This window comes from Didymosphaeria variabile (genome assembly GCF_027946475.1).
Source record: "Didymosphaeria variabile strain IMI 356815 chromosome Unknown scaffold_8, whole genome shotgun sequence".
In the NCBI taxonomy this organism is placed as follows: Eukaryota; Fungi; Ascomycota; class Dothideomycetes; order Pleosporales; family Didymosphaeriaceae; genus Didymosphaeria; species Didymosphaeria variabile.
Genome location: NW_026611627.1, coordinates 406,308 through 433,688, shown reverse-complemented (window position 1 = coordinate 433,688; position 27,381 = coordinate 406,308). Strand labels below are relative to the sequence as shown.

The following is a 27,381-nucleotide window of genomic DNA, read 5'->3' as shown; positions in this document are numbered from 1 at the left end:
CGAATTTCTGAAAATATAACTTACACACCCTTTCTAGCCAGAGATACCACTTAAACAACCAGCATGGGCATGTAATCTGTGACAGGGGAAGGATGCAGATCACCGAAAGAACGCCAGTAGATGGGCGCCGTGATCAAGCCCGAACGTGAAAGTGGTATAGCAACGAAGGCATGTTGGAAACCCAGCTTGCGAACGAAGAGAGTATGAGACGATTGCTAGAAAGCTAAATGTGGTGTTGATGAAAGCAGGGAGTTCCTAAGCTGACTAAAACGCCACGCGCGACCAATCGCTCTTCCTTCCCCAGATTCCCCACCTCCAACGCCTCGGTTCATTTGAAGCCTACCGGGAAGTGCTTAACCGTCCTTCGCGTCGCATCCGCCATGTCGACGTCGACTATGTATATAGCTTCAATGCACCCTTTTATACTAGTTTGCGCTCTGATCCACCTGTACCCAGGGAAGTATTCACACAATAGGCCTTAGACATCATGGCAGACCAGTCACCACCGCTAACGGGCATTCGCGTGCTCGAGTTCGCCGGCCTGGCACCAGGTACACATTCCTTTCGCAAGATTAATTGGAGACACATTAATGTTGGGTGTGTAGGCCCCTTCGCAGGCATGCTCCTCGCCGACTACGGCGCCACTGTCCTCCGCGTCGACCGCCCCTCCCCCGCGTCGCATCCGACCTCTGATCAGCTTACCCGCCGCAAAACCTCAATAACAGTCAATCTCAAATCACCCGCTGCGATCGCCCTCGTCAAGAAACTCCTCCCAGAAATCGACGTCGTGATAGATCCCTTCCGGCCTGGTGTCCTGGAAAAACTCGGCCTGTCTCCCCAAGATGTCATGATGAAGATAAATCCCAAGTTGATCGTGGGGCGGATGACGGGCTTCCGGCGAGACGGGAAATACAGCATGATGGCGGGCCACGATATAAACTACATTGCTGTAAGTGGGGTGCTGAGCTTGTTTGGGCGGAAGGGGGAGAAGCCGTATCCACCAGGGAATGTGGTTGGGGACTTTGCGGGCGGAGGCGCAATGTGTTTTCTGGGGATATTGTTGGCGTTGTTAGCGAGAGAGAGGAGTGGGCAGGGGCAGGTGGTCGAGGCGAATATGGTGGATGGGAGTGCGGTGTTGGCGACGATGCCGCGGCTGGGACTTAAGACTGAGGTGTGGAAGAGGGAGAGGGGGACGAACATGCTGGATGGTGGGGCACCATATTATGATACGTATGAAACCAAGGATGGGAGGTACATGGCTGTGTGAGTTGGTCTTGGAAATTGCCCGATACAATACTGACGATGTCAGTGGTGCGATCGAACCGCAGTTCTACGCTGCGCTGCTTCAGGGCCTTGGTCTCAAACCCTCGGATCTGCCAGGCGATCGCGATAACAAAGCGGACTGGGCGAAGCTCACAGGCTTCTTCACCGAAGTATTCAAGAAGAAGACGCGCGCTGAGTGGGAGGCCATCTTCGACGGCACAGACGCGTGCTGTACCCCTGTTTACACGAATGCAGAGCTAGAAGCGCAAGGCTTCGACCAGAGACCCGCAGTCACACTCACATCAACGCCTGGTTATGCCATACAAGAAGGAGAGTCAGAGCGACCAGCCGCTGTTGGGCAAGGCATAGGCGTCGAGGGTAGCGGTTGGGATGAGAAGGGTCTAATACCCGGAGCCGGCGGAGAAGAGACACTCGGGCGATGGCTGGGCTGGACGAAAGGCCGGCAATACGACATCGAAAGCGGGGGTCTAGTGCTGAAAGACACAGCAAAACTCTAGATTTGTAGTCAAATTGGGCCGTCTAAGCCGTCGTCGTTTGTACAAGTATTGATACACCCAAAGTATACACATGCTTACGGTCCTCTTCTCTTCCTTGCCTTCGGCTTCGCAGACTTCTTGCCCGCATTGCGCAACTTCTTCGCCTCCTCATTGCGCTTCTTTCGTGCCTGCGACTTCTGCCATGCCGCCCATCGGTCTCCTGGTACGAACTGTTTGACCTGCACGTTCGCCCTCTCCGCCACCCGCCCAATGTCCCAGTTCGCCGCGCGGTACGCATATCCCTTTCCTATCGTCAAAGTCTGCGAATCTCGTACCGTTGCACGAATGCTCGTCTCGCTGCCGGGTGCATCGCCAACTTGCAGATCCGCAACCACAGCTTGTCCCTCAATTTTCTTGGGCTGGGGCTCGTTTTGTACGGCAACAAATCCAAGCCTCCTCCGTCGTGCGGCGTTCTGTGGGTAAGGAAGTTTGTCGGTCTTCTCGAGCGCGACGCCGATGTACTGGCGCTTTGGATGTAACGAGGGATCTTTGTAGTATCGAACGTAACCCGACTCGGTGGCGAAGATGCAGTGGTCGCGTCCAAATTTACAGTTCTCACCTGGGAACCAGGCCGTGCCGCGCTGACGGAAGATGATGTTTCCTGGGATCACGTATTCTCCTACAAGCCATGCATTAGCCTTCAATCCTCTCTTCAATGCAGTGGTGTCTGTAACGCAAGCGTACCTCCAGCCTTCTTCGCGCCCAAACGCTTTCCTGGTCCATCTTTCGCGCCGTTGGCTCGTCCTTGGGCCTGATGGGTAGCATGTCGTACGAAGGAGAGGGTTGGTGAAGGAGCGTGAGCGGCGGAGCCATTGGCGTGGCGGATGACGTCGAGGACGCGCGAGGAGGGTATCAGAGGCGATTTGGCTGCTGCGCGGACGGGCGCAAGTATCCGTGGGAGCAGCATGGCTGCTGTGATGGGTGTCGTCGGCTGGTGTTGCTGCGCTCAAGAATTGTGAAGATGAGAGCGCCAAGAGGTGCATTTCGGGATTAGCGCGAAAGCACCCATGGTGCCTTCCTCCGACTCACGACGGAACTGAACGAACATTTTCCCAGCCTTGGAAGCTTCACTCACACGTGGAAGTGGATCTCCCGAGGTCATCAGGCCTGAAACTATCGTACGATATGCGGGGCATGTCTTGTCCAAAGGATAGCTTTTCGCATTCGCACTGCTGCACAGTAGTACGAAGAGGCCATGATGCCTTAAGCTAGCTGACATTCGCTTGCCAACGGGTATATATTCCAAATCACTTATAAACAGGCCCCAGTAAACGCCTAAACGCCATTCTATCCCAACATAAGCGCCAAACAATGCCGAGATTGTGAAGAGCTAGGAAACGGACAAGGCAATCCGATTCCGAACATCATCCTCTGCTTGCTAAGACTTTAGCCGAGCATGGTGTCCTCGAAAGCCGCTATTCTCTAATAATATCGCAGGGTACCATGACCACCTGACAACATTTTGGTCTGTCAAAGGTCGTTTGAACAATTTTTTGGCGGAGCATTCGAGCTCAGCACTGAGTGAAGCTGCTCGTCTTCGTCTCTTCTGCTGGTCTAACGAGAAGACATTTTTTGCTGGACATGTATGAAGTTGCATGACGCATACGTATAGCCGTTTTGAGAGTCGTCTAGGAACTGGAAGCTGGTCGCGGTTTAGAAGGACTGGTTGATCTCGAGAACATTGCGAGCTTCAGCTGTCGATAAGCCTCGAAAGCGGCTTCTCTTTGTGCCACCTCATCATCGGTAAGAATGCGTGGTCCTGGGCTTCGGTCTGGGATGGAAGTCGTCCAGGAAGCGATTGTTGATGCTTGACCAGGTGTCAAGTAGGGGTGCGTGGAGCGTGTCGGGGCTGTGCCTCGAGAAGATACAGAACCATTTGATAAGAGCAGATCCGAACATCCGGAGGACGACATGTTGAGCGCTCAGAAAGAGGCAGTGCTGAAAGGACGAGGAGTTTGGGGGCAAGCGAAATGATGCAGTCACTCATGACTATATCTAAAGATCAGGCCCCGTCCTTCTAAACATTGCAAACGACTACTGCAAATACATCAAATCGCCTCGCTGATTTCATATCGCGCATGGATCGTATTTGCAACTGACACGTCCAACATAATTCCTCATCAGATTCAGAAATTGAGACTCGATGAACGCAGGGGTGGCCAATAAGACGCAGGGTCACCAGGACCATGAGGCCACCCGATGATTCATTTGACAAATTCCGGGTCAAACAAATGCGACAATATGCACCTGCAGTGTGAAACGCGGCGGCGGATTCGCACGGTGTTGACGAGTATTTCAAATAGTGCATCTCGGCAAACCGCGCTAACGCACCCCGGTCAGCAGTAGCTCCGACGTCAACGCCCCATAGATACACTACTATTCTCAGTCATTGTAAGCATCTCTCTCTACGTGATTCCGTCTTGCACGCAAGAAACCATTTGTCTCTGAGGGATGCTTTTCACTCATGCATAGCAGTCTCAAGTCCATGAAGAAGCTCGCCACTGCTCAAGCACATTATTGGAAAATGCTTGATAGTTCAGTGAGATACTCGTGCGGAAGTTGACTACAACTAGTTGACCGCTTGTTGGTCAACGGGCATACAGGGATCAACTTGATTTTCCATACATTCGAGCACGCAAGGCCACCATAGGTCATCCCCCCACATTCCAATTCGATTCCAAGCATACCCGTGCATACCCTTCGATCATAGGATGTTGACAAAATATGCAAGGCTTGCAGCGGCTTACTAAAGAAAACGCCCTGCATGCTTATGACGCAAGATCTAAGCTCACTACACGAGGGACATTGCGTTTTCCATCCGCCTTGAAGACAGATCTGGAATCGATGCCTTGCACATATCGATTGCGTCCACTCGTTGATCGAGTGATCTCATCTCAGTTGGTCTTCGTCACCGAATTGGGCCTTCTCTCACATGCTAATAGCTGAGGTCACCATGCGTTCCTCCTGTGATGAAGAGGATTTACTGGCTCTCTGAGATATGACGCAGCTACTCAATCACACCGTACTTATTTCACGGGAGAGCACTCTGCTGCCATAACTCGACCTCTGCTCCTTTCAGCGATTGATTTCCCATCTTCTGCGATTGATTTCCCATCTTCTGCGATTGATTTCCCATCTTCTGCGATATCACATCATGCTTTGGCATGTCACCTCCTGTTCTGTGCAAAGCTTCTTCTTTTTAACAAAAGCAGAAGGTTTCAACGCAGCGCGCCGTTATACTTGGGGCCCAGTGGTACGGACGGCACATCTTCCTGCATAGTTTCCAAGCTCTGTACGAAAGATGGTTTTCAAAAGCTTTGACCAATCCGGTGTCAGCTTACGGTAGTGTGGCTGTGTATCCTTTTGCTGCCTATCAGCATTCAAACTTCTTCCTATAGTCTCCACATCCCGTCTTGCACATCATTCTCACCGTTACAGCCTCAATTCAATTTTTACTATATTCAACTATTTTCATATCAAACCTGTTCTTCATCTGCATCGGAACCCTTTGTTTAGCCGCCACCTCCCCCAACTTCGCGGCAACTGCCCCGTGAACAACGCCACATTTCAAAGAGATCAAGCATGACGTTAAACAACGCGCCTTCATTGACCAGCCTTCCTCGGGAGATTTTCGACAGCATTGTATGTGAAATTCAAGATCGCGCCGACATTTCCTGTCTTTCGAGGACATCTAAAGCAATCCGGTCACTCACAGCCGAGCTCGTGTTCGAGAATGTTACCATGCTATGGACCGGAAATGATAAAGTTAAGATGCAAAATGCGCATGCTATCCAAAAGGCAGAGTATGTCCGTGGACAAAACCCCAATGTGACAGAAACGGACCCAGGTTGCGAATGTCCAAGGCTCGATCTACTACTCCGTTCAATCTTGGAATATCCAAAATATGGTACTTTTGTTCGCAGGATTGATCTACAATGCGTTGGATATCGTATTTTTACGCCTTCTGGGAACAAGCCTAAATTGCCTCCGCCTCCAGACACATATGAGTACCGCAGTCTGATCCTGGCTGCAATGCGCCGCATTGGATTGGACCAATCGCGGCTAAGTAAAGCGTTCCGAGCCGGTCTAGAAACGAACGAATTCGACATTGTTGTTGGCTTACTTATCCTTCTGTGCCCCAACGTCATTAGTATCACACTTGGACTTAACGTCCTCGCGTGCAACAAAGTCCTGAAATTTATACTCCATGGGTACGCTTTACCGACAGAGTGCACAGGACGCGTCTCGCGGCTTCAACACCTGAAAGATATCAGGCTCGGCACCAGTTTTGAGTATGTTAGGTCGAACATCCTTGTATCGTGGCCAAGAAATACACAAGACTGGATCTTGGATTTAAAATCTTATCTTACGCTCTTCTACCTACCAGAGCTCAAGCAAGCCCAGATTAGTCTTCCACTCCTAAAAAGATCGGGAGTTCAGTCAGAGCTTGAATGGCCAGCCGAATCCCCATCATACTCAGCCTTACAAGTCCTACGTTTACCTGATTCCACTCTACCACCCAATCACTTGCACTATTGTCTCGAGTACACGCCATTCGTCACCCATTTGGAGTACGAGTTCAAGATGTGGAGCTACGATAAGTTGCAAGCCCACGATTTGGCCTCTGCACTGGGGTGTATCAAGGACTCCCTCCGACACTTCAAGTTTGCACATGACCATTGGTCGAGCGAAGACCCATTGATCGGAGGTAGGGGAGACTTGGAGGACGATTATGAATATGTCATCGGACACTGTTCACTGAAAGAGCTTACCGCCTTGGAAACAGTGACCATTCCCGCCTGCGTTCTTCTGGGATGGCTCAACCGCAATTGCCCAGCCCTGGCCAGTGTCTTACCGCAGAACCTCGTCTCCATTGGCCTTGCAGACGATCTTCAATGGTTTGACACGTGCGAAAAGGACAAGGAAGACCTCATGCCTAGTATACAGAGGTTTGTTGGGGAAGAAAATTGGAGAGAGTCAGTGCCGCGGTTGGAGCAGTTCAATTTCGGGTACTCTGAATGGGAAGGAAAGGATGAAACTGTTGCACTTTTTGAGGAAAATGGTTTGAAATGCCAGTTCACTTCCCCGGAAACAGATTGCGGCTATTGAGACTTAGCATCTGGAATATAGCTGGTGGATCATGCCCAGGTAGGAGAGCATCCACATTGGTACATACCACGTGTCGCTCAGGGATACTCAAATGCAAATGGACCGAAACCGCAAGTACCGTGGCTGCGTTCAAAATAACCGATCCGACACCACCGCTGCCGTACGAGGCTTAAAGATCGACTAGCTCCCACTCGCAATCACACGTAATGTTTGAGTACCATAAACCTTCAACGTACTACGAACTACGAACTAGCAGTAGAGCACAACAAAATATGATGACACAGACGTCAAGTGATACAAATGTTGCTTCTCAACACCCTACGAATGCTATCGACGATTGACACGACCAGGCGAGGACCTATGCACGCGCACCATAGGCCCACAGGATAGACCTCGATTCTTCTGTCTTCCTCGTGCCATGCTCACATCTAGACGTGCGCCACAAACGATCTTTAGACATCGATGGTCAGCGACGGAGACATGCTTGACATTCGGGTCACAGCCCCACTAAACGGCCACGGTTCTTACGTTTGGCTCACCGCACTACGCTAACACAGTCCACCAATTCAGCTCTTCAAGTTTCAAATAGACTTCCATGCCACTCTACAATCGATTTCAACGTGCGTCGTCGAACAGACTGGAAGCTTCACATGCTAAGCTTCACAATCAATTTACTGTGGGCCGCGCAATTAAATCCACCACCATGGGTGAACATCCCACAGACTTCCTCGTTGTATGACCGCTCAATGACCCGTCCCTGATGCTTTTGGACCATCTTCTGCTCGAGCCTTGAATGCCGCCTGGATGGTAACCGGCCGACCCGCGTTCCTGAACCTGTTGTGCTCAACACCGTGATTGCCAACTTTGCTCATGCAGACTGACAACAAAGAAATGAACGATATGTATATGGAAGACTGGTGCATCGGCAGCTACGAAGATTACTGGTCGTTCTTTCCTTCAGTGTGGTTCAGAATTGAATACCTGCGCCATTCGATATGCACGAGAACCCGAGTTGGATCATTGTGTCGAAGAAGGCGACGGCAGACATCGGCTATGAGGCCTTGATTCCGGCGGTGGTGCTGACAGCTCTCGCTCTCCTCACGATAATATTGCGATGGTACTCTAGGGCGAAGCTTTCGGGTGTATACGGTGTGGAGGATGTGATCGTTACGCTTGCTTTGGTATGCGAACAGTCCAGCTTTCAAATTCAGACCTGACAGTACAAGATCTTCTCGATGGCCTTCACAGGCATTGTGGGTGGCGGTAGGCTCATCAACCTTTCAACCGACTACGCATACTCAGCGGCACACTAATATGCTTTCTGTAGAATTCTCAATCGACCTTAACAGCACGCACGACGAAGTCAAAGCTTCGCTCTTCACCACCATAATGAAGGCACGCTTCCATGCCCCTTCTCCGTCTACCTCTCCTAATGACCACTAGATGATGTTCGCTAGTTCCCTCTTCTACCACACCGCTGTAAACCTAGTTCGCTTTTCCATCCTCTTCCAATACCACCGCCTCTTCAACCACATGCCGTACTTCCGCCTCTGCATCTACGTTGTCGGCCTTGCCACACTAGGCGCAATGACATGGGGCGTATTCGGCATCGTATTTCTCTGCAGTCCCGTGCAGAAGTATTGGCAAGCCGAGGTACCAGGCACGTGTATGGATGCAGAAGACCATTTCTGGAGCTGTTCGCTATTTGGAATTGTGCTGGATTGCTTCATCTGGGTTATGCCGATGCCGGTATTGGGGAGGCTGAAGTTGGAGGGACGGCAGAAGGTGGGGTTGTTGGTACCTTTTGGGTTGGGCCTTTTGTGAGTATTGCAGATGATGGGGAGGGGTAATGGGCTGATGGAGGGCAGTGTTTGTGTTGTTGCGATCCTGAGGATCGTGCATGTGCATGGGGCGGCTAAGAAGGGGAACGTGAGCAGTAAGTACACCCGTCTCTCAAATGCTGTTTGACTGCGTTCGTAACCTCTCCACAAGAGTCTGGAAGCTACGCCGCTATCTGGTCTACGGCGGAAATCAACGTAGCCATCATCTGTTCCTCTTTGCTCGTCATGAAGCCACTCGTTGCGCGCCTCATGCCCAGCCTGGGCGTAAGAAAAAGTCCCTTAGCCCACCAGGGGGACAGTGGAATCCGCAGGATGATGAGTATAGCTACGCTGGCAGAATCGTTGACTGGCACGGAAGGAACCGTGGAGGCACGATATGAGGCGTATGTGTGGACGGATAGCAGTGATGGTGCGGGAGAGGATCGAGCTCGCGTAAAGAAGGAGAATGTGTGAATTGAAGTTGGTATCCGCTTGCTTTTGTGGAGGGAACAGGGTGATTGTGGTGTCTGGTAATTTTGTACCCATGGTAGGATATCGCAGAACATGCCCAGGTTATCTTTGATGGTGTATAAGTCTGCGAAAGTAATATCTGGCGTGTTCAGCTACCATTGTCATATTTGCGTGCAATGTGTCGAGATGATCATCATGTTAAGCATCAATACCGACATACTGCCATGAGGGTTGAGGCGTGCTGGGTGCAAGCGATGCGATAGCTTGAGCACAGACAGCGCACGGACCATTTTGGTGGAGCTCTTGCCGGCGTCATTCTGCTGCACTTGGCCTGTACTTCGACTGTCGAGCTTCCTCGCCCACCTTATCGCCGTTGCATGCTTGGTTTACGGCCTCGTCTTCGACCTCGACCTTCCCTCCTAGATCTTGTGCGCAAGGTCAAAAACGAAGAACAGCTGCCACCCCGCCCCAGCACCTCCCACGAGACAGGCACCCACCCCAAGCTCGTTCCGCTTCCCAAGAGCCCGATTCTCCTCCCGCAGGACGAATCCGACGACGTCGAGACTCCACCGCCTTACTCGCCAGTCGACGTATTGAAGCAAGAAGAGAAAATAGACAAGATGCCACCTGTGAGTGATCGGTTTGGAGGGGCGTTGAGACGGGCCATGGCTGACGACGGTGGGGTTGCAGAAACAGCAGAAGAAGACCGACGATGACGAACAGACGGGTACGTGAATGCGCCATCCATATCTTGAAATTGGAGCATCGATACTAACCTTTATGCAGGAACCGTTTTCTCCATCTCTGGGTACGTCACCGCAGCGCGCTTTCGCAATTCATACTGATATGTGAAGGCCCGTCATCGTAGCCGCTAACATGATTGGATGTGCTATGTACGAGCTCGTATGTGCAGTCTAAACCTGGACATATTCAAATATTGATGTTGCATGCAGGTCCGTGTCGGTCATGAGAGCCTCGTCGGTGAGGTTATTCGAATTGAAGCCGACAGGGCTACCATTCAGGTCTACGAGGAGACTGGTATGCTATGGAATCAGAATTTGAAGGTATCGTCTAATCGTTCTCAGCTGGTGTGACGGTCGGCGACCCTGTCGTGAGGACGGGCAAGCCCCTCTCCGTCGAGCTCGGCCCTGGTCTCATGGAAACCATCTACGACGGTATCCAGCGCCCTCTCAAGAGTATTGCCGACGCATCGAACAGCATCTACATTCCCCGCGGTATCAACATCCCCGCTCTCGACCGCACGAAGAAGTGGGACTTCACACCCGGCAAATACAAGGTCGGCGACCACATCACCGGTGGTGACGTCTTCGGTAGCGTCTTCGAGAACAGTTTGCTTAGCGATCACAAGATCCTATTGCCTCCTCGCGCCAAGGGAACCATTACTCGCCTTTCAGACAAGGGCAGCTACACCGTAGACGAGAAGATCTTGGAACTCGAGTTCAACGGCGTCAAGACTGAATACACCATGGTGCACCAATGGCCCGTCCGTGTACCGCGCCCCAGTTCCGAGAAGCTTTCGTCCGACCAGCCTCTTGTTGTCGGCCAACGTGTGCTTGATGCGCTTTTCCCCAGTGTCCAGGGTGGTACTGTGTGTATTCCTGGTGCTTTCGGATGCGGCAAGACTGTCATCAGTCAGTCGCTCTCCAAATTCTCCAACTCTGACATCATTGTCTACGTTGGTTGCGGAGGTAAGTCCACCCACGGTGGTCCTTTGTGTATGCGCAAGGCTAATGTGCACAGAGCGCGGAAACGAGATGGCTGAGGTGTTGATGGATTTCCCTGAGCTGACCATCGACATCAACGGAAAGAAGGAGCCTATCATGAAGCGTACTACTCTCATCGCCAATACCTCCAACATGCCTGTGGCCGCTCGCGAAGCCTCCATCTACACTGGCAGTAAGTTCACCATGTCCAACTAGAAGTCCTTAGAGCACAACCTGGCTGCACTGTGGATCTGACGGCGTAATCTTTGTTCTATTGGCCAATACTGACGTGCTTAAAGTTACTGTTGCCGAATATTTTAGGGACCAGGGCAAGGACGTTGCTATGATGGCCGATTCATCCTCACGATGGGCTGAGGCTCTTCGTGAGATATCGGGTCGTCTGGGAGAGATGCCTGCTGACCAAGGTTTCCCCGCCTATCTGGGTGCCAAGCTGGCCTCTTTCTACGAGCGTGCTGGTCGCGTCACTGCGCTCGGTAGCCCTGAGCGTCACGGCAGTGTCAGTATTGTCGGTGCCGTCAGCCCTCCGGGTGGTGATTTCTCAGACCCGGTCACTACGAGTACACTCAACATTGTACAAGTTTTCTGGGGTCTCGACAAGAAGCTTGCGCAGCGAAAACATTTCCCGTCTGTGAACACTAGTCTCAGTTACAGCAAGTACACGACACCGCTAGACAAGTACTACGCGAAACATAACCCAGAGTTCCCTCGCCTGCGCGACCGCATCAAGGAGCTTCTGACGACATCCGAAGATCTCGACCAGGTCGTGCAACTTGTCGGTAAATCTGCCCTAGGTGATGGCGACAAGATTACTCTGGACGTTGCAACACTACTCAAAGAAGATTTCTTGCAGCAAAACGGATACTCTGATTACGACCAGTTTTGCCCACTGTGGAAGACGGAATGGATGATGAAGAACATGATGGCGTTCCATGATGAGGCACAGAAGGCAGTTGCGCAGGGTCATCCGTGGGCAAAAATCCGGGAGAGCACATCAGAGGTGCAGAGTCAGCTGCGCAGCATGAAGTTCGAGGTGCCTGGTGAAGGCGAGGAGAAGATCACGAAAAAGGTACGTTGCGCAAGCCTTCACATGCATAGCCCGCTAACTATTTCTTAGTACGAGGAACTTCTCCAGCGGATGACGGACAAGTTCGCGTCTGTGGTAGACGAGTAAGGTTTCGTGTATTGCATAGCGTGTTTTCTGGAATGGTGGATATAGATTGAGCTGTCTGTATATGAACAAATGTTGATGCCTAGTTTGGCTGACGACGCTCACACATGAACAGACCGTGTGAGGTAACAGGGGGCCGACCGGGTGCTGTTCTCATGCCTTTAAGGTTCGTTTCCTGTGTGATTGGACGTTCTCCTGTAGGCTCTCGCATTAGTGTGAACGTCGGCGATAGACTATTAGGTTCAGGATACAAATTTGTGCAAGTATTATAGGGCGAGTTATCTTAGGCTCTGTAACGCTAGCACACCGACCAGTGAACGGCCACGGGCGCGGTGACGACTGTGTGCTGCGCCACAGTGGCGCGCATCCCTGCCTGGCAGCTACGACACTCGATACGCAAACCGCGGGCGTGCGCACCCTAACACAGTTGACCCCAAACACCCCCGAGTCCTCCCACGCTCTCCTACAAACCACAGCGCACTCGCACAGTCTCCGCTACATACACACACCTTGAGAAGGCACCACTAGAGAACACGTCGCCGGCATGTCGGTCAACCCAACTGCGTAGGTATCCCCCATAGTGGAGCTTGAGTACCACCACAGGATCCACAGCTAACGAATGCTCTGCAGCATCAACGTCAATGACCCGACTCTGATTACGCTTGTAAACAAGCTTCAGGATGTCTTCACCACCGTAGGGGTACGTCGCCTCTCTTGAAATGCCATTCAGCGCAACCCCACCGCCACGATAAAGAGCGCACAAGCTGATGCCTGTCGCAGGTCCAAAACCCTATAGATTTGCCTCAGATCGCTGTCGTAGGATCGCAGTCGAGTGGAAAGAGTTCGGTGCTGGAGAACATAGTCGGTCGTGACTTGTGAGTGCTGGGAGCTCCTACACCTTAGGCTGGAGAAGTTGGGCAGCAAGCTGATAGAGGCAACAGCCTTCCTCGAGGAACTGGTATCGTGACCCGAAGACCGCTTATCCTTCAGCTTATCAATCGGCAATCGGCAAACCCCCAGGCAAATGGCGTGAAGGAAGAGGTGAAGACGTCGGATGCAGAGTCCAACGTGGACGAGTGGGGCGAGTTCCTACACATTCCCGGCCAGAAGTTCCACGACTTCAACAAGATACGAGAGGAGATCGTGCGCGAAACCGAGTCCAAGACGGGTCGCAATGCCGGTATCTCTCCCGCGCCCATCAATCTGAGGATATACTCGCCAAACGTCCTTACGCTTACGCTCGTTGATTTGCCTGGTCTCACAAAGGTCCCCGTTGGCGATCAGCCCCGCGATATCGAGCGCCAAATCCGTGAAATGGTGCTGAAGCAAATCAGCAAGCCGAACGCCATTATACTCGCTGTCACGGCAGCGAATACGGATTTGGCAAACTCGGACGGTCTGAAGCTGGCGAGAGAAGTGGACCCTGAGGGACAGCGGACAATCGGTGTCCTCACAAAGGTCGACTTGATGGACGATGGAACCGATGTCGTGGATATTCTGGCTGGGCGCATCATTCCGCTACGGTTGGGCTACGTTCCAGTCGTGAACCGAGGGCAACGTGATATCGAAAATAAGAAGGCGATTTCATCTGCTCTGGAGCACGAACGATCGTTCTTCGAAAATCACCGCGCATACAAGAACAAGGCAGCCTATTGTGGTACGCCTTATCTAGCGCGCAAGCTGAACTTGGTAGGCATCTAGCTGCATACCCGAGGCCATAGAAGAAAGCTAATTTAACTCTAGATCCTTATGATGCACATCAAGCAAACACTTCCCGATATCAAAGCGCGCATTGCCTCCTCGCTCCAGAAATACTCCGCCGAATTAGCTTCCTTGGGCGACTCGTTACTTGGCAACAGCTCAAACATCGTATTGAACATGATCACGGAATTCAGCAACGAATACAGGGGGGTCCTCGAGGGCAACAACCAGGAGCTATCGGCATCTGAGCTCTCAGGTGGCGCACGTATCTCCTTCGTCTACCACGAGTTATACGCCAACGGTGTCAAAGCTGTGGACCCCTTCGACCAGGTCAAGGATGTCGACATTCGAACTGTGCTTTACAACTCGTCTGGTTCTTCACCTGCGCTTTTCGTCGGCACCACTGCTTTTGAGCTTATTGTAAAGCAGCAAATCAAGCGCTTAGAAGACCCTTCGTTGAAATGCGTCAGCCTGGTCTACGACGAATTGATCCGTATCCTTGGCCAGCTCCTCAACAAGTCAACCTTCAGACGGTACCCAGGTCTCAAAGAGAAGCTCCACCAAGTCGTCGTCATGTTCTTTAAAAAGGCCATGGACCCCACGAACAAGCTCGTCAAGGATCTTGTTGCTATGGAATCGTGCTACATCAACACCGGTCACCCAGATTTCATCAACGGTTCGCGAGCCATGGCAATTGTACATGAGCGACACAATGCAAGCAAGCCCCAACAGGTCGACCCCAAGACAGGGAAGCCTTTGCCTCCAGCAGTGCCGCCACGCGCGGCAAGCCCAAGCTTGGGCTTGGCCGGTGAGGAGGGTGGCGGGTTTTTCGGAAGCTTCTTCGCCAGCAAGAATAAGAAGAAGATGGCGGCCATGGAGCCGCCACCATCCACGCTCAAGGCGAGCGGAACGCTGAGCGAGAAGGAAGTCCAGGAGGTCGAGGTTATCAGTACGTTCCGTATTCTATCTTGTTCTCGTGAAACGACATGCTAATGTATGACAGAGCTCCTCATTACCTCTTACTTTAATATCGTTCGCCGCACCATGATCGACATGGTCCCTAAGGCCATCATGCTTAACCTTGTTTCGTGGACGAAAGAGGAGATGCAGCGCGAGTTGCTCGAGAACATGTACAAAACGGAGGAGCTTGATGATTTGCTGAAGGAATCTGAGTACACTGTTAGGCGGCGCAAGGAGTGCATGCAGATGGTGGAATCGTTGAGCAAGGCGAGCGAGATTGTGAACCAGGTGCAATAGAGAAGGTAGACTTGATTTGTAGGTGGATTGGGTGCGGGGATATGTAATACGTACGCTGGCTGTGTGAGGAGCACATCTGATGACTATGTCATCTTCACGAGCCTGGGTGGTGTTTTATGCGACCCGTTGAACGCATGTGGAGAAGAGATGTTGACAGATAGATATACCATTCTTGTCGTTTATGCATGCATCTGTTCGCCTCGTAGCCTGAACTCGATCACAGCTTCTACGAACATTGCCGAACTACTCCGACTCCGCGCCATTGGCAACGTGATCTTCACTAGAAGTGGCAGTACTCTTCATACGAAACCTCGGTCATGTCAGTCCCAGCTAACACACATATGTCGACCTTCGAGGAACAAGGCGATAGTACACGAGCACTGCAAGCAAGTTGTCAAGTCGCGAAGACCAAAGCTTCAAACGGCGAGGCCGCGCACCAAAGTAGATCGTTCACAAGGCCAAGGCAGAGGTTATCTAGGGTGGAAGTGGGAACGCAGGAAAAAACCAGCGAAAGTGACACTGTTTGTTGCAATCACGAGATTCGACTAAGCATGAAGATCCTACGCTGATGGTTCGGCTTACTGCCAGATTGACACGATACGATGGCAGCTTTTCTGGTCATCTTCGACGATACGCATTTCAAGCGTATCATGAACCGACGGAGTGAGTGCTGCGATGCGATCTACAAGTAGAACAATATTTTGATTATGCAGCAAAGGAGTACTCAATATTCAGAGAGACGCAGGCTTCACAGGACTATTAGACCCTAGGACCACGATTATGAGCATGCCTTGCGACTCTCGAAGTGGACCGATGGCAGGTGCGGTGCCTTGTACTGTGAACGACAGTGCCATGAATGAATTTGTAAATTGTTGGTAGCTTTGTGTTTGCCTTTTTGTTGCTGCTAAAGTTCATGTAAAGTTCAAAATCTTTGCAATTCCTAGTCATCTAGACTTTCGTGATGTTCGAGATCTGCTCGGCCCGACTCTGCACGGAGGTCGCGTGGTTAGGTCCACTTGCCGCTTTTAGATCAGTTTCGAGAGTTCTCCGCATGTGCACTCTTCCACTTCCCACGACCCCCACCCTTATCAAATGCTATGCCGTATTCCCTCTGCATGTAATGTCCAGTGGAACGACTCAACAGATGATGATTAATTGATGGTATTGATGAGGACAGTCGCTTTCAAACACCGACTTCCTTATCATGGCTGGTCACACGAGATCTCGAACTGGATGCTGGACGTGTCGAGAAGCGGGTTATAAATGCGATGAGCAAAAACCGAACTGTGGAAGATGCACGAGATTGAAGAAAGAGTGCAAAGGTTACGGAGTACAATGGAAATGGAAGATCGCGACTTCTTCCGCTCCAGCTCTACGGAAACGTCATGCGAAGCGGAGCAAATCCATCGACAAATTATCTGTTGAGAGCCCTGGATCTGTCACTAGCCCGGCCTCCGTATTCAGTGTCGTCTCTGCACCAACGCCATTAAGCGGTGCGCCCTTTCTGGATCCTTCCGAATGGGCATTAAGTCCCATGGTGAACCCATCCGTCTACCCAGACTTGTCTTATACAAACCAACGACTTCTGCATTATTGGCTGGAGCAGCTATCTCCCCTGATATCGGCCGCTCCAAAAGATGGAGGCATAAGCTCCTTCACAATTCATCTCGCATCAATGACCTACACGCGGGGCGCTCTACAGTCAACAGTCTTGTCTATGGCCGCAACGCACTTCGCTTTAGTATCTGGTGATACAACACTCCGATTCGAGGCATACAAACATCAGCACGAAGCTATCCGTCTGTTGCAGGAGGCTATCCAGGACCCATACCTGGCTGACGCAGATCCCACGTTAGCCACTGTGATGATGATGCAGATATCCGCACGACTCTTTGGTGACGAGGAAGAGGCGCATGCGGTAAACCATCTCATCGGCGCAAAAGCCATGATCGCACGAAGAAGAGCTCGGTCCAATAATACTACCTCGTCAAGCGCGGATTTCCTGAACAGTCTTTTCGCCTACCACGATATCCTCTCCTCAGTTTCAAGAGGCTCTTCGCCTCTTGACATACACGGGTCTGATTTCACTGCAATCGAAGGCTCTTTGAGGATGAAGAATATTGCAAAGATCATGCAAGTTGTCGCACGTATCAGCAAGTTCCACGAAGTAGCGAAAGCGGAAAGGCTATGTTCAGGTCAGTCGGAACTTCAAGGCGATAACTTCAATATGGGCGCCGAACTTCAGCAAATACTGCTTAACATGATTGTCGATCTGGACGAAGTGAATCCATTTGAACCTCAAGACGTCAACTTTACTGTGGAAGCTTATCGCCACGCTGCATTCATATATCTTTACCGCGTCTGGCTTGACATGGGTTCGCCAAATCCTACCACGGTCAAGCATGTGCAGGAATGTCTTGCGTTCATCGAGCAAGTTCCAGTCGACTCACCACTAGTGTCCTCGCATGTTTGGCCTCTGTTCACCGCTGGATGTGAAGCCATGGACGCAACACAACGACAATTCGTCCGCGAGCGATTCTTGGCGATGTACGAGTCGAGGAAATTTCCCAGCTTGAAAAGAGTTTTAAGGGACATTGAGGATGTCTGGGCTGCTAAAGATGCTGAAGTCATGGGTGGCCTAAAGCTTGATTGCATTCAAGTCATCCTTCGGAGACGCGGTCGCGAAGTAGACCTTGCTTGAGGGTCGGTTACTTGGGACAAACACGGAAAAATATTTGTCTCATTGAGTCATTAGTTTGCAGCTAGCCCTGCAACGCTGCGATCGACCTTAAGCGATGAGGGGTCGGTTGCATTCGGTCGCATTTACCCCGGATCGGATACTTACTACATGTAGTTGGCTCTCATTAACATGGGAGCTAGTCTTGTGTACAGCAAGGTTCTTCGCATATTCCATTGTCCGCAATCCCTTTGTTTTGGGATCGTATCTTTAGACAAGATGCGAGTGAATCAAGTTGCGGCAGGATACTGTCTGTTGCTGGCACCGTCTCTTGCCATTGCGCGAATCGACAGGTAGTGGACAGGTTTACCACCAATGATTACAACTGACTGTGTATAGACAACATATAGTATCACGTTTTAACATTGTCCGCACAAAATTGATCGATAACGAAACAACGCCTCTGCAAATCGGAAACGGAAACTTTGCATTCAATGTCGACAACACTGGCATGCAGGTGAGAGCCTTCCACGACTGTGGTTACCCACCGAGCTGACTTACAATAAGACATTCCTGCCCTTCAACACCTTGTCAAGCTGGGCATGGCATAATGACTCACTACCTGCGGACGGGTGCGGCAAGATCCCTGCACAGCCCAATTCAGGTCGACGACTGACCATATGCAGTGAACTACCATCAGACTACCACGGCGTACCGCGCGAGACATACGGCCGCCAAGTTTACTACGACGCTTTGCCGGATCCCAACCTCAAGCAAGCAACGCAGTGGCTAATTGGCAACCCCAATCGTATCAACTTGGGACGTATAGGGCTCACATACAAAGGCGCTACAGTTTCTGCATCACAGATCACTCAACCGAAACAGGTTCAGGACTTATGGAATGGAATCATTACCTCCACATTCGAAATCGACGGGAAATATGTAAAAGTCATCACCCAAGGCGATTTTGAAGAAGACGCAGTAGCATTCAGGGTAGAGTCAGAGCTACTGAAGAGCGGAGATCTGGGTGTGGAACTAGATTTTCCGTATCCGCCCATTCATACAACAGCTTACAAGTACGAGGTGAGCGAATGCGATCTTCCAAGCGAGTTGGCGCTCAGAGTATGCATAGGTTTTCGCAGGAGTCTACGACTTCCCTCTAAACCATACAACTTCTATTGCGACGAATGACAATGGGGGGCTCCGTAAGCATCAAGCACCAGCTGCAGGAAACGTCGTACTTCGCAAACCTGAGATGGCCAGAACAAACGGCTCTAAAACTCTCACGTAATGAGCTTGAAGGCTCGAACTCCACAACCGCGCATCGTTATACTCTCCAGCCCGCTTCCCGAAAGTCGTCGAGCCTAATTTTCACGGCGCAATTTTCACCTGACCAGCGTAATCCATCTCCACCCTCAACCATCCAGAAGCGTAATAAGCTTGAGTGGAACAAATATTGGCAAGAAGGAGGATTTGTCGACGTCACTGCGTCATCTAATCTGAATGCGACAGAGTTGCGCAGGATCGTTACGTCCCAATATCATGTGAGGGTAAACAGCGCAGCGAATGGCCAGTCACCCCAGGAGAGTGGTTTGATGAACAATGGGTGGTATGGTACGTGGCTGACGATCTGGTCTACAGTTGGCTTGAAACTAACGGTTGTGTAGGTAAATTTCACATGGAGATGGTTATATGGCATAATGCGCACTGGGCAACATGGGGCAAACAAAAGTACTTCGACAACATCTTCCCAGAGCTCTACGAAAGGCTGCTCCCATCCTCGCTCGCTCGAGCCAAAGCCATGGGCTGGCAAGGCGCTCGTTGGCCCAAAATGACCGACCCTATCTATGGGATCAACTCACCAGGCGACATCAACGGCGTACTACTATGGCAACAGCCTCATCCCATGTATCTCGCTAACCTGGCATACCAAGCATCTCCGACACGCAAAACTCTGGAGCGTTGGGACCGCGTTCTCACCGAGACGGCAAACTATATGGCTTCTTATGCTGGCCTCAATAACAGCACCGGAAAATACGATCTCGGTCCTCCCTCATACGGTGTGACAGAGAACACGCCGCCGAACTCTACCCGCAACCTTGCCTACGAAATCGCATATTGGCGCTACGGTCTCGATGCTGCACGAGAATGGAAGCACAAACTCGGTCAACGCATCCCCGAGAAGTGGACACACGTCGCTGCGAACCTCGCCCTCCCGCCGCAAGTCGACGGCTTGTATGCCGTGTATAACGGCTTGAATAGCTCGTGGTGGAATGACACAAAGCTCACCGGCGACCCACGAAGCCTCATCATGCTCCAAGGCATCTTACCCGACACACCTGCCGTGGATCCTAAAATCGCTTTAGCTACCGCAGAAAAAGTCGCGCAGGTATGGACAGACGACAAGATCCGCGGATGGGGTCGCCCTGTTCTGGCTATCAATAGCGCCAGGATCGGGAATCCGTCGAGGGCGATGTATCACCTTACAGCATACGACTACTGGAAATTTGATGATGCAGGGTTTGCGATCAGAGGTGGCGATGGGGGAACGCCGCCGCCGTTTATGCCAGGTAATGCCGGGTTTTTGTACGCGGTTGCTTATGTGGTTGGAGGGTGGTCGGGATCGAAGGGGGATGCGCCGGGTGTACCAAAAGGGGAAGGATTGGTTGTGAAGCATGAGGGTTTGATGAAGGCTCTCTGATCAGTTACACGCACCGATTGCAATGTGAAGCGCATTGGTCAAGCAAGGAAGCATTCTCTGTGGGATTAATAAAGGGCTTCGCTCCATATTAAACATTCCAACCCTCAAGTCTACTCTCACCTGCATTAGGGTCAAATAACACTGAATAATGCACGCGCTGTAAGACATTTGCGGCTCAGCACTTGCATACTCGCCAAAACATTTGAACCCTGCCCCACCTCGCGCACCCTGACGTCAACCCGCGAACCGCATCTCGACAAACATGCCACCCACACGACCACACAGCACTATCTCGCCCTGCACTACCTTCCTCATTTGCTGCGGCTTCATCCTCGCACTCTTTCCCAGCCTCTTTGTGAAGCTTACTTGGAGCCCGTACCACTACATCTTCCCTCCGCCGCCACCTCGCACGCCTGACGTCTACTGCTCTGCGCCAAATATCTGTACCGCGCCGCCGACAATGTCCTGGTACGCATCTCTTAGATCCATGAACATTCCCACGCCATTCGGTCCCCCAATGCCTTAAAGCCCCAAGCTAACGCCATCCACAGGTTTCAAAAAACACTCACCCTCCCCTCCAAATCACGCGGCTCCTACCTCATAACCGACACCATAACGCGCGACCTCCCCGAAATAAAAACTTACAAAACCGGCATCCTGCACCTCTTCATCCAGCACACGTCCTGCGCGCTCTCCCTCAATGAGAACTGGGACGAGGATGTTCGGGCTGACATGAGCGACGCGCTCGATCGTATTGTTCCCGAGGACAGGAAAGGCGGATTATACCGCCATGACGCTGAAGGAAGCGACGATATGCCTGCGCATGTGAAGAGCGCCTTGGTAGGGGCCAGCATCAGCATTCCGATTACGGATGGGAGGCTGGCGACGGGGACGTGGCAGGGGATTTGGTATTTGGAGTTTAGGGCGGCGAGGCATAGTAGGAAGGTCGTGGCTACGATTCAGGGAGAGAAGATGTGAGCGCGTGTTTTTGGGTGAGGGCGGTTCACGAATTGAGTGAATGTGATGCATATTGGAGGCTTGAAGGGTTCGGCACATTAGAAGATATCAGGTAGCTGAGTAGAAGAGCAGCGTGCATTTCCGCTGATCAGATTTTGAGGACGGTCCTAGAGGGTGAGAAACGTTGGGTCGAAGGCAGAGGCTGATTATGAAACTAAATGAAATAATTCAAGAAGTTCAGGGTCTATCAACTGTCGTAATGGGTATCATCTCGTTCATGCCAGTTCCGAGAACCATGCCATTCCAGTCCCTGTCTTCCAGAAACGGTCCTCGAAGGGACCAGTGGAAGGAGCCTCGAACCATAAAGCCGTAACGCCGGCAAATGCCATGTTGCTACATCTGCCAATGCCACCGAATATCCTGAGCCGAGCCGCAAATGTATTCTTTCCAAAAGCAGAGCGCGTCATCGTGTGCCAAGCAGATCCTGGATCTTGTGCCCTCGGGCGAGGAACTGAACCTGCATGGTGCACGAAAGTCTTGTCGATTCAGCGAGCCTGGACTCCATCCGAGACCCAGGTCGCAAGAAGGGAGTATGGCCGATTTCGATAGCTGTCCAACACTCGCGGAAGCTGTATCACAAAGTTCCGCCTGCCGATCCAGCATGTCGTCTTGGTCCGCCTACCTTTGTCGGTGAAAGACGAGGAAACCGTGCTCCGCATCCATAAGCCAGCGTCCAGGGTAGCACTCGTTCTCGATCTGGTAGTAAGTCCGCAGGTGCCACTCACCGGTGCGCTCCATGCACCAAAACGGATCGTCCGGATGCGCACTGGCCGGCTTGATTGCCTTCGGGGCGTAGGAGCCGCGCTCCATTGCGACGCGGCGGTTCTCGTATTGAACGTCGTCGCGGGAAACCGAATGCACAGGCGAAGAGTGCATTTGCGAACGCATCCTGGTCGTACTCGTAGTTGTCGTGGCCATTGGGTTCACCGCGACGGGAACAGCAGAGTTCGTGACGGTCGTGTACGTGGTGGTGGACGGCGGGATGATCGTCGATTGCATGCCGGGGTAAGAGTAGGAATACGCGCCGCCAGCCATGGTGGGGTTCATGCCGTAGTAGGTCCTCTGATACGGGTGATAGTAGTTAGCATACATACCACACCCGTATCCGAAGGTGGAGGCGTAAGGGGAAATGTAGGGAGAAGAGTAAGAATAAGTGGGATAAGAAGACACGCCGTAGCTCAAGCCTGTATAGCCGCCCATGAAACCAGCGTAGTTGCTGTACGTGCTGCGAGAGACGTTCGGGCCGTAGTAGAGAGGTGAGATGTGAGCATTTACCCCAGGATAGCCGTAGCCCCCCATGCCCATTCCGCCGTAGCCCATCGCGCCCATGCCCATACCCATGCCCATTCCCATGCCGCCAGTACTGCCGACGTAAGGCGCACCGTTGGGATACTGTCCATTGTGTACCATGATCCCACGGCGGCCGGCCTGAGGGTAAAGTACGTACTGATGGCGGGGTTTGGGCTGGCCGAGATTGTCCATCGTGTGGGTTGTATTGCGACGATTGTAGGGTGCGGTATTATTGCAATTGGATGAGGTTGATTTGAGAAATGGAGGTTGTTGTGGGAAGGGAAACGCAAGAGTGAACGAGCACTGCCAAATGCAGAAGTCGCGGGGCAGGTGGAGAGAGAGGCAAGGTGAAGGCTAGGAAATAGACGGTAACCAGGCAGCAATGGCCTGAGATTGTAGTCCAAGCTCTCAATTATCGATCACAAGCGGGGCTCGACCGATGACGGAGCGGGCGGTGTGTTTTGCGTGGACAAACGAAAGCGAGCAAGAAAGTGTAGCTTACCATTGCTGTTCTGCTCGGCATTAGAGCCCGACCTCCGGCATGATACCTGTGAGGCCCATAATTGACTCCAGTGGGCACGAGAGCATGGCGGGAAGGGAGGGCATAGGAGTGACGATGATTGTGTCCCTGGTGGCCGTGGTACTGGTGCCTGTGCTGGAGCGCGTGGTGCTGATGGCCGCCCATATAGTTACCGATGGGAGGCCGAGCATAGTATTGCGCTGGGTAGTACGTGTGCGTCGGGCCATATCTAGTGTCGCGGTAGCTGTTTTTAGATTTCTCGCGGATGTCCAGCTTGTGGTTCGTGCCGTCGTCGAAGCACATGGTGGTAGGGCCCACAGTGTTCAATGTGGGTATCTGGCGGGATGGGAGGGCTAGAGACAGCAGTAATGAAAAAGTCAAAATCAAGCGAATGGCCTAATGAGTTGTGACGTGTGGTGGAAGCAGAACAAACCACGAAAGAAATGCCTTCGTTGCCTACCTGTAGCGAACCCCGCGCAAGACCTGCCAAACGGTGAAGGTGAAAGCCCACGCTCCATTCTGTCAACTAGCGCCACAAGACCTGGTCAGTCGTCCATGCAGTGTAAATTTAAGGAGATGATCAACCTATTGGAGTAATCCCAGTTATAGTTCTAGCTGGTGTAGCGGTCGGGAATGGACAAGGACGCCTTGAGTCTACACGGGTATACCAGCTGTTCATACAGGTTTGACCAATACTAGTGTCCCCGTGCTGTACGTACGGATTGATGGACTTAATGGTTTAGTTGCAACGCTCTGTGGTATACCAGCAGAGAGGAATGTTATCACCCAAGACCTTTGCCTCCGTTCTTGGAAATGGCGTCCGACTTAGTAGCTCCGGTGCCCAAATCGCCTGCCTGGCCTCTCTTTCCGTTCCTTCCTCGAAAGATGTCCTTGAACTTGGCCAGCAACGGCACCACAGTCTTTCTTGCGAACCACGGCGTCGCCCAAACACTCGCCACGATTCTAAACGGTAGAAGGACCTTCGTGATTGTGTATGCCGTCGCGAACTCCACGACTAACCTCACTCCGCCTTCTCCGATGTCCCACGCCTTGTCCCTGGTACGCATCTCCACCTCGAGTTCCGCTTCGCTAGCTTCCTCGCTCCTGATCCAACCTTTCCTCTTGAAGTACTTCCCGAACCGCTCGACACCCTGTAACGCCCAAGCACCTTCTGTGAACCATCCTGGTAACCAGTGCGTGTAATGGAACGTCGCTGCGAGACCAAGGAGTGGGACAATGGCGGTGATTTCGTGGAGGATGAGGAAGGCGGTAATGTGGGAGACGGGCGCTGAGCCGAGTGCATTTGTATATTTATGGAGGAATTTTGGTAGCCGGCGATTGAAGCGTTCAATACGCGATTGAGAGTTTGGAGCTATTGGTGGTGGTTCGGTCGCAAAACGTTGTTGTCTAGGGGCGCGTACGTAGGCATTGTGTGGGCGGAACGCTCGGAGAAATGGTCTCCTGAGCATCTCTTGTCGCGATACTAGTGGCTGTTCGTGAATTGAGTTCTGCTCAGCATATCATAACAGATTATATCTCACCATCAATGAGATGACGTTCGTCTTCGGCGTCGGCTCATCAATGTACCGGAGGCTGATCGCTGCGAAGGGTAAGAGGTACACACTTCTCAGTCAGAGCTTATTTCGGAGCATGAACATGTCTCAGCCGTTCCCAATTTCTAACGGTGAGATAAGCAGGATTCCAGGATTCGTTATGATGAGTTCGAGATCTATCATAACGAAGAAGTTCAAGTCCACTCGTTGCCAGACCTGATCAGGGAACCAATGTTAAGGGTCAACAATGATTCCCGGATGCAAAGTCTGCTAAGCCCTAGCCACCCACATACTTCTTACATTGCCGAAAAATTGTAACACAGTTTCGGAGAGAGAAACTGGCATCTGGTGCTAGACGGTGAAGCCCTATCGGAGCTATCGTACGCCCGGCTTGGCTACGGCGCCCGTGCGCGAATTTCTCTACATTGAAGGTTGTCGGATTGCTTGCTTTCCACACAACAATTGTCGCGCGACACCACAACACGTGCGATCTTGCTCACTTACCCCACTAACCATACAGCATTGTGAACTCTTGTTAATCGCTCAACATGGCGTCGAATACGCCCAAAACGATGTCGAGTCGGCTCATGACGATGAAGGTTTGTGTTTTGTGCAAGATTCGGGATTACTCAGTTAACATGTCGCCCAGTTCATGCAGCGCTCTGCCGCCAAGTCAGTAAACTCGGAACCCTCAACGCCCGATGGCCCGCCGTCGAAGAGAATGCGAATGTCCAACAGTGGTTCGGCGGCAAGCACACCGGGTGCGCCTTCAGATCGAGAGATTATGCAGTCGGCGCTCGCAGCAGAAGAGAAGAAACGCGAAGAGGCTCTTGCGCGTGCGTATGCGCATACTGGTGAGACCAAATGGGAATTGAGTTACAAGGATCCTTATGCTGGCAAGCGAGCGCCTATGATGCAGGTTCGACAGGCGGGTTTTGCGGTTATTGACGCGGACAATGATTCTGATGAGGAAGAGGAGGACAAACCTATCAGAATGAAGTTTGGCGGCGGTCTGAAGAAAAAGAAGGCGGTGCGTGGTCTTTCTACACAGTACTACGTCAAGAGGCTGGAGAAGTTATTTGGCCTGCGTTGCCCAGGATATACAATATGGTGTCCGATCTTTTGACGTGGAACTGTAAGTCTAGTGGAAGGTGTTTTTGCTAATGGCTAGCAGGCGAAACCAGATCTGGTCAAGGTAGAGGGCTCAGGATCGGGATCAGAGAGTGACTCGGAGTCGTCCTCTGGAGAAATCGAATCCGACGACCCTACAGCGGAGCTCATCAGAGAGACCAAGCGAGAAGTCTCGGCAAAGGAGCGTAATGCGCGAAGGGCACAGAAGGCTGCTGCGGTGACCCCCGTTAGACGGACCGGTGCACCTATAGACGAGGACATGGACCTTGCAGGTCTGACCTCCCTCTCTGGTGGTCGACCAAATGCGGGCCGCGACATGAGCAAAGTAGAGTGCTACGGATGCGGAAAGTTTGGCCACACGAAGGCCGACTGTCCAAACCCAGGCCGCAGGCCGTCCGGTCCTCCAGGGATGCGCGGTAGTCGAGATCGCGGTCGCATGCGATATTGAGCGTTTCTGCGGTCTCCAAGAAAGTTTTGATGAATTGAATGATACCCATTGGAGGCGTAGGATATAGTTCCTACTCAAACCTCATGACACGACCTTTTCTCCATCCTCTATCAACATGTATTCGTCTCCTACCATCATGCGCATCTGGCTCTCATCCATGAAGTTGTCATGATCCCCACTCATGGCTGCACCTTCCTTGTCATACATGAACCTGGCCAGAGCCAGGTAATCGGGAAACACAAATGTGCAGATCGCGTCGTAGTCTAGTAGCTGTGCTTGGTTGTGCATGATATCCTGTATCATCTTTCTATCGCGGCCCAAGTGATAGGTCTATCGATATTAGCCTAGTATACGCGGAGATCCAATGCGACATCGTTACAAGACTGTAGCTGATGATGCCATGTCGCTGCAATATAGGCATCGCTCGCTGTGCATGGTGATTATTGTAGTACTGAACGCGTCATTCATGCATTCATTCTTAAATCTCCCGGGAGCGAGCAACCTGGATGAAGTCCTCATCGGACATGCCTTCCTTTTTTTTGACCATGATCGTAACCTTGACAACTTTTCGGAAACCTTTTGTATCTGGATAGCCTGCCTCGAAATGTTTAGATACCATGATGGCGATCAGCGTGGATGCATTGCAGGATTACTTGACGCTCGGGATCTTATGATGTCTTCGGGTAGAAAGGCCCGGTGTTTATGCATGCCGAGATGATCGTTCGGAACCGAGCCGGTGGCTCATCTTACATGAGCCTCATCACGGCCGATTTCCCCAGATTCGCCCTGGCCCAACCTCCTCGCATTCTACGTGTTTGTCAGACTGCCTGGCATTGTCGACGTTTGTGCCATTCTATAGAAGAAGAAAGTGAATATTAACCAAAGGGAGATTCGAGCTTGTCAAACGAACTAAGTCTTGCGTGCTTGGTCTCTCCCTGCCGCCTCAATCACCC

The 27,381-nt window shown here is 51.8% G+C and overlaps 13 protein-coding genes across 13 annotated transcripts; 9 read left to right on the top strand and 4 right to left on the bottom strand.

Annotated features, from left to right (window-relative positions):
- Positions 1-487: 487 nt before the first annotated feature.
- Positions 488-1,781, top strand: N0V89_010371 (uncharacterized protein; the record flags this gene model as incomplete). The annotated part of the gene is made up of 3 exons (XM_056219115.1): positions 488-551; positions 606-1,263; positions 1,310-1,781. The coding sequence occupies 3 exons, from the start codon at positions 488-490 to the stop codon at positions 1,779-1,781; spliced, it is 1,194 nt and encodes a 397-aa protein (XP_056066242.1).
- A 74-nt stretch (positions 1,782-1,855) lies between these two features.
- Positions 1,856-2,727, bottom strand: MRPL2 (54S ribosomal protein L2 mitochondrial; the record flags this gene model as incomplete). Its single annotated transcript, XM_056219114.1, has 2 exons — positions 1,856-2,439; positions 2,505-2,727. 2 exons carry the CDS (start codon positions 2,725-2,727, stop codon positions 1,856-1,858), a joined length of 807 nt encoding a protein of 268 aa, XP_056066241.1.
- A 2,675-nt stretch (positions 2,728-5,402) lies between these two features.
- N0V89_010369 (uncharacterized protein) lies at positions 5,403-6,929 on the top strand (the record flags this gene model as incomplete). Its single annotated transcript, XM_056219113.1, has 2 exons — positions 5,403-5,623; positions 5,744-6,929. The coding sequence occupies 2 exons, from the start codon at positions 5,403-5,405 to the stop codon at positions 6,927-6,929; spliced, it is 1,407 nt and encodes a 468-aa protein (XP_056066240.1).
- A 995-nt stretch (positions 6,930-7,924) lies between these two features.
- N0V89_010368 (uncharacterized protein) lies at positions 7,925-8,372 on the top strand (the record flags this gene model as incomplete). Its single annotated transcript, XM_056219112.1, has 3 exons — positions 7,925-8,110; positions 8,156-8,192; positions 8,257-8,372. The coding sequence occupies 3 exons, from the start codon at positions 7,925-7,927 to the stop codon at positions 8,370-8,372; spliced, it is 339 nt and encodes a 112-aa protein (XP_056066239.1).
- A 1,225-nt stretch (positions 8,373-9,597) lies between these two features.
- Positions 9,598-12,136, top strand: VMA1 (H(+)-transporting V1 sector ATPase subunit A; the record flags this gene model as incomplete). The annotated part of the gene is made up of 9 exons (XM_056219111.1): positions 9,598-9,849; positions 9,911-9,947; positions 10,007-10,028; positions 10,075-10,123; positions 10,174-10,258; positions 10,306-10,929; positions 10,982-11,137; positions 11,244-12,031; positions 12,080-12,136. 9 exons carry the CDS (start codon positions 9,598-9,600, stop codon positions 12,134-12,136), a joined length of 2,070 nt encoding a protein of 689 aa, XP_056066238.1.
- Positions 12,137-12,677: 541 nt separating this feature from the next.
- On the top strand, positions 12,678-15,091 carry VPS1 (vacuolar protein sorting-associated protein 1; the record flags this gene model as incomplete). The annotated part of the gene is made up of 6 exons (XM_056219110.1): positions 12,678-12,697; positions 12,764-12,833; positions 12,914-13,008; positions 13,075-13,822; positions 13,877-14,783; positions 14,838-15,091. The coding sequence occupies 6 exons, from the start codon at positions 12,678-12,680 to the stop codon at positions 15,089-15,091; spliced, it is 2,094 nt and encodes a 697-aa protein (XP_056066237.1).
- A 1,675-nt stretch (positions 15,092-16,766) lies between these two features.
- On the top strand, positions 16,767-17,792 carry N0V89_010365 (uncharacterized protein; the record flags this gene model as incomplete). The annotated part of the gene is made up of 1 exon (XM_056219109.1): positions 16,767-17,792. One exon carries the CDS (start codon positions 16,767-16,769, stop codon positions 17,790-17,792), a length of 1,026 nt encoding a protein of 341 aa, XP_056066236.1.
- Positions 17,793-18,047: 255 nt separating this feature from the next.
- On the top strand, positions 18,048-20,469 carry N0V89_010364 (uncharacterized protein; the record flags this gene model as incomplete). The annotated part of the gene is made up of 5 exons (XM_056219108.1): positions 18,048-18,078; positions 18,179-18,285; positions 18,336-18,890; positions 19,166-19,382; positions 19,436-20,469. The coding sequence occupies 5 exons, from the start codon at positions 18,048-18,050 to the stop codon at positions 20,467-20,469; spliced, it is 1,944 nt and encodes a 647-aa protein (XP_056066235.1).
- A 460-nt stretch (positions 20,470-20,929) lies between these two features.
- N0V89_010363 (uncharacterized protein) lies at positions 20,930-21,447 on the top strand (the record flags this gene model as incomplete). The annotated part of the gene is made up of 2 exons (XM_056219107.1): positions 20,930-20,937; positions 21,021-21,447. The coding sequence occupies 2 exons, from the start codon at positions 20,930-20,932 to the stop codon at positions 21,445-21,447; spliced, it is 435 nt and encodes a 144-aa protein (XP_056066234.1).
- Positions 21,448-22,104: 657 nt separating this feature from the next.
- On the bottom strand, positions 22,105-22,968 carry N0V89_010362 (uncharacterized protein; the record flags this gene model as incomplete). The annotated part of the gene is made up of 1 exon (XM_056219106.1): positions 22,105-22,968. The coding sequence occupies one exon, from the start codon at positions 22,966-22,968 to the stop codon at positions 22,105-22,107; it is 864 nt and encodes a 287-aa protein (XP_056066233.1).
- Positions 22,969-24,078: 1,110 nt separating this feature from the next.
- On the bottom strand, positions 24,079-24,725 carry N0V89_010361 (uncharacterized protein; the record flags this gene model as incomplete). The annotated part of the gene is given in 2 exon segments (XM_056219105.1): positions 24,079-24,703; positions 24,718-24,725. The coding sequence occupies 2 exon segments, from the start codon at positions 24,723-24,725 to the stop codon at positions 24,079-24,081; spliced, it is 633 nt and encodes a 210-aa protein (XP_056066232.1).
- Positions 24,726-25,421: 696 nt separating this feature from the next.
- N0V89_010360 (uncharacterized protein) lies at positions 25,422-26,428 on the top strand (the record flags this gene model as incomplete). The annotated part of the gene is made up of 3 exons (XM_056219104.1): positions 25,422-25,448; positions 25,499-25,879; positions 26,024-26,428. 3 exons carry the CDS (start codon positions 25,422-25,424, stop codon positions 26,426-26,428), a joined length of 813 nt encoding a protein of 270 aa, XP_056066231.1.
- An 81-nt stretch (positions 26,429-26,509) lies between these two features.
- Positions 26,510-27,047, bottom strand: N0V89_010359 (uncharacterized protein; the record flags this gene model as incomplete). The annotated part of the gene is made up of 3 exons (XM_056219103.1): positions 26,510-26,758; positions 26,808-26,879; positions 26,931-27,047. The coding sequence occupies 3 exons, from the start codon at positions 27,045-27,047 to the stop codon at positions 26,510-26,512; spliced, it is 438 nt and encodes a 145-aa protein (XP_056066230.1).
- Positions 27,048-27,381: the final 334 nt, after the last annotated feature.